Source organism: Cannabis sativa, chromosome 9 (genome assembly GCF_029168945.1).
Source record: "Cannabis sativa cultivar Pink pepper isolate KNU-18-1 chromosome 9, ASM2916894v1, whole genome shotgun sequence".
NCBI lineage: Eukaryota > Viridiplantae > Streptophyta > Magnoliopsida > Rosales > Cannabaceae > Cannabis > Cannabis sativa.
The window spans coordinates 41,406,928-41,409,779 of NC_083609.1; the positions used below are offsets into that span (position 1 = coordinate 41,406,928).

Sequence of the window (2,852 nt, forward strand, 5' to 3'; positions counted from 1 at the left end):
TAAAAAATACTGTATTACAAGTGGAGTGAATTTTCACTTGTATAAGAAAAATAAAAAACAACTTAAAAATAGAGTGTTGAATCCGAAAAAAACTAGTATTGTATAATAAAAAAAACTAATAAAATAAAAAAAATAGTACAAAAAGATTAATAATAATAATTTTAAGTCATTGAATTTTTTTTAATAGTATTAACTTTTGTATACATTAAACTTATTATAGTTTTTACTTTAAAAAAAACTTACAATTAATCTATGTATAATTTAAATATATGTATTGTACTTTTTTAATTTTTTAATTGTGGTTATTTTTTTCTTTACTTGTAATTAAGTAAAAATAAAAAATTAATAAAGTAATTAAATTATAATAAATAACTAGTCATTATAAAATAATTTAGTTAGAATGGCATAATTGTAATAACATTAGAATACAATAACTAAATATTAAACAAAAACAAACCTTCCTCAAAATTTGACATTTGTCATTACATCAAAGAGAGAGTGCAAAAGAGGGTGGGATAGAGAGTCTCCTTAGCACTTCTCATTTTGAAGACATGATAAAGATAGGCTCCTCTTATGAATTTTGAATGTACAATGTATTTTGAAATATTTGTACTTAATATTAATCAAGTTTACTCCTTGCAATTTTTTTAATAATTGGTCCCCCTATGATTAATTCCAGACTCAGCCCCTGATCATAAGTGTATTAGAGATCAAAAAAGATACAAATTAAGTTTTGTCCTGGTCTGAATCATATGTAGATGTAGTGTGGAATTTCAATGTATGATGAAGGCCATGTGTGACAGTGGCAGACTAACAAAATCACCACCTTAGCTTAGTTAACTCTTTGCAACAAAGTTTAAATATGGTGAACCTCTAATTACTTGGTACTTTGGGATGGTTCAAAGTAGAGACCAAAGTCACATTTGTGTACATATAACGTGTATATATACTTAAAGCAAATTACCTAATTAGTTAAGTGCTGACTCGGACAGTAAATACTAAATAGAAAATAAAACAAAATGGACAGATGATCATATTCTTACTGTCAAGCATAAATTTCAACAGCTAGCAATGTAATTCAAATTTAGTAACAGTACAGCATATATAAAATAGATAATGATTACCTAATAATCTAACCAAATTTTTCAATAAAATCCCTGATTTGGTAGAAAGGATGAATTACTTATAAAATATATTTAATATTGAGGGTAAATGCTGATACCCTATCAAATCAATATTATTATAATTATTATATATTAATTGTCTTAACATATAATTAAGAAATTAAACAAATTAATCAGGGGCACTTGGGTTTTCCCTCCTGGGTTTTCCAATTGTTGTAGCAAGGGCAGGTTTCCTTGTGGCCGTAGACGCCTGGAGGAACGCAAAGGCATGTTGCGCAACACTTCTCGCAGAAGAACTTGCATGGCTTCTTGTGTGATGTCGCTGAGCATCGGTAAGCACATCTTGGCTTGCAGTCTGCCAATTTATACACCATCATGTAAAGAAAATTAATATATATCCATAGAATTATAATTTATTTAAGTACTACTAACAATACATATATATAGATAGGTAGATTAATTTCTATTCTTACCTATACGAGCATTGTTATAGTACCACACGATTAAGTTTCTATAATATTTATTAAAGTAAAACAACTGAGATTTAATATTAAGGTACACTACTTATAGTAATATTACAACTTATATCCGGATTTCTCTCTGTATAGATCATGATACAACAGTCTGTAAATAATACCTTGAGGACGAAGCTTCTGTTGACGGCCATGAGCCTGATCAGAAGACAATACAAATTAAAAAACGATGACTTGAATCAAGTGATGATATAAAAAAAATTGTACAAGACAAAGTAGTATATACGGGTAACCGTACCTCAGCCACATGAGAAAATGTGACTATAAAAAGCATAGCAATCACCAAAAAGAGGACGGAGCTGTACGGACGAGAAGAGGCCATTATTTTTCAAAGATATATACCAACACTTTCTGATGCTTTTTCACTCAACAACTCGATCTCTTAGTATTGCCAACTCTAGGATTTGGATCCTATAATTTATAGAGGGGAAGGAAAAGGTGGGATGTATTGGGTTGAAAGAGTAAATTGATTTTTATTTAATTAATTATTAACAAAATAAAAGCGTAGATTAAGGCATGTAACGGGGTTATGAACCTTGTGTGTGCATGTGAAAGATTTGATGGGGAAGAGATTGAGCGCTGAACGCGGCGTGTTTGGTGTTTTGTTTGTTTGGTTTTGCTTTCATACTCTGCTTTTCTAAGATTTACTTTAAAATTATTAATTTTTTGTTTCAAGTTTTTTTCCCATTAACATTTGTATTTCCTTTTATAGTTTCTCATTTTTGGAATGTAGCAAAACACTCTCAATTTGATCTTTTCTCATTTTAGAATGTTTAACTTTTTGGAATATGTTTAGTGGATTCTTAATGTTATTATTATTAAGAGGTTTGAAAGAAATATTGAATTTTAGGTAAAGGTTTATATTTATAGTGCCACATGATAAAATTTACATTTTTGTTGTCTTGGTTTTTTTTTCATTTATACTGTAAACACTGAAGATAAAATACAAGGCTTTTATTTTTCACACCCAGGGACACAACCACCACAGCAACACCAGAACAGTCGGAAAACAACCATTAATTCTGGCGAGATGAAGTAGAAACATTAAAACTCTTAATACTGGGCTGTCATGGTTTTTCTAATATTTTTGAGTTGTTACAATGTTGTTTCTGTTGGGGATTATTTTACCATGATTTAAATTTACTACCATGTATGTTGTTTAACATCTTATATATGAATTTCTAAATAATGGAAT

At 29.1% G+C, this 2,852-nt stretch overlaps 1 protein-coding gene across 1 annotated transcript; it reads right to left on the reverse strand.

Moving 5' to 3' along the window:
- Window positions 1-1,036: 1,036 nt before the first annotated feature.
- On the reverse strand, window positions 1,037-2,056 carry LOC115721929 (protein RSI-1). The gene is made up of 3 exons (XM_030651034.2): window positions 1,896-2,056; window positions 1,762-1,795; window positions 1,037-1,479 (listed from the first exon to the last, which is right to left on the reverse strand). The coding sequence occupies exons 1-3, from the start codon at window positions 1,977-1,979 to the stop codon at window positions 1,298-1,300; spliced, it is 300 nt and encodes a 99-aa protein (XP_030506894.1). The 5' UTR covers window positions 1,980-2,056; the 3' UTR covers window positions 1,037-1,297.
- Between the last annotated feature and the right edge of the window lie 796 nt (window positions 2,057-2,852).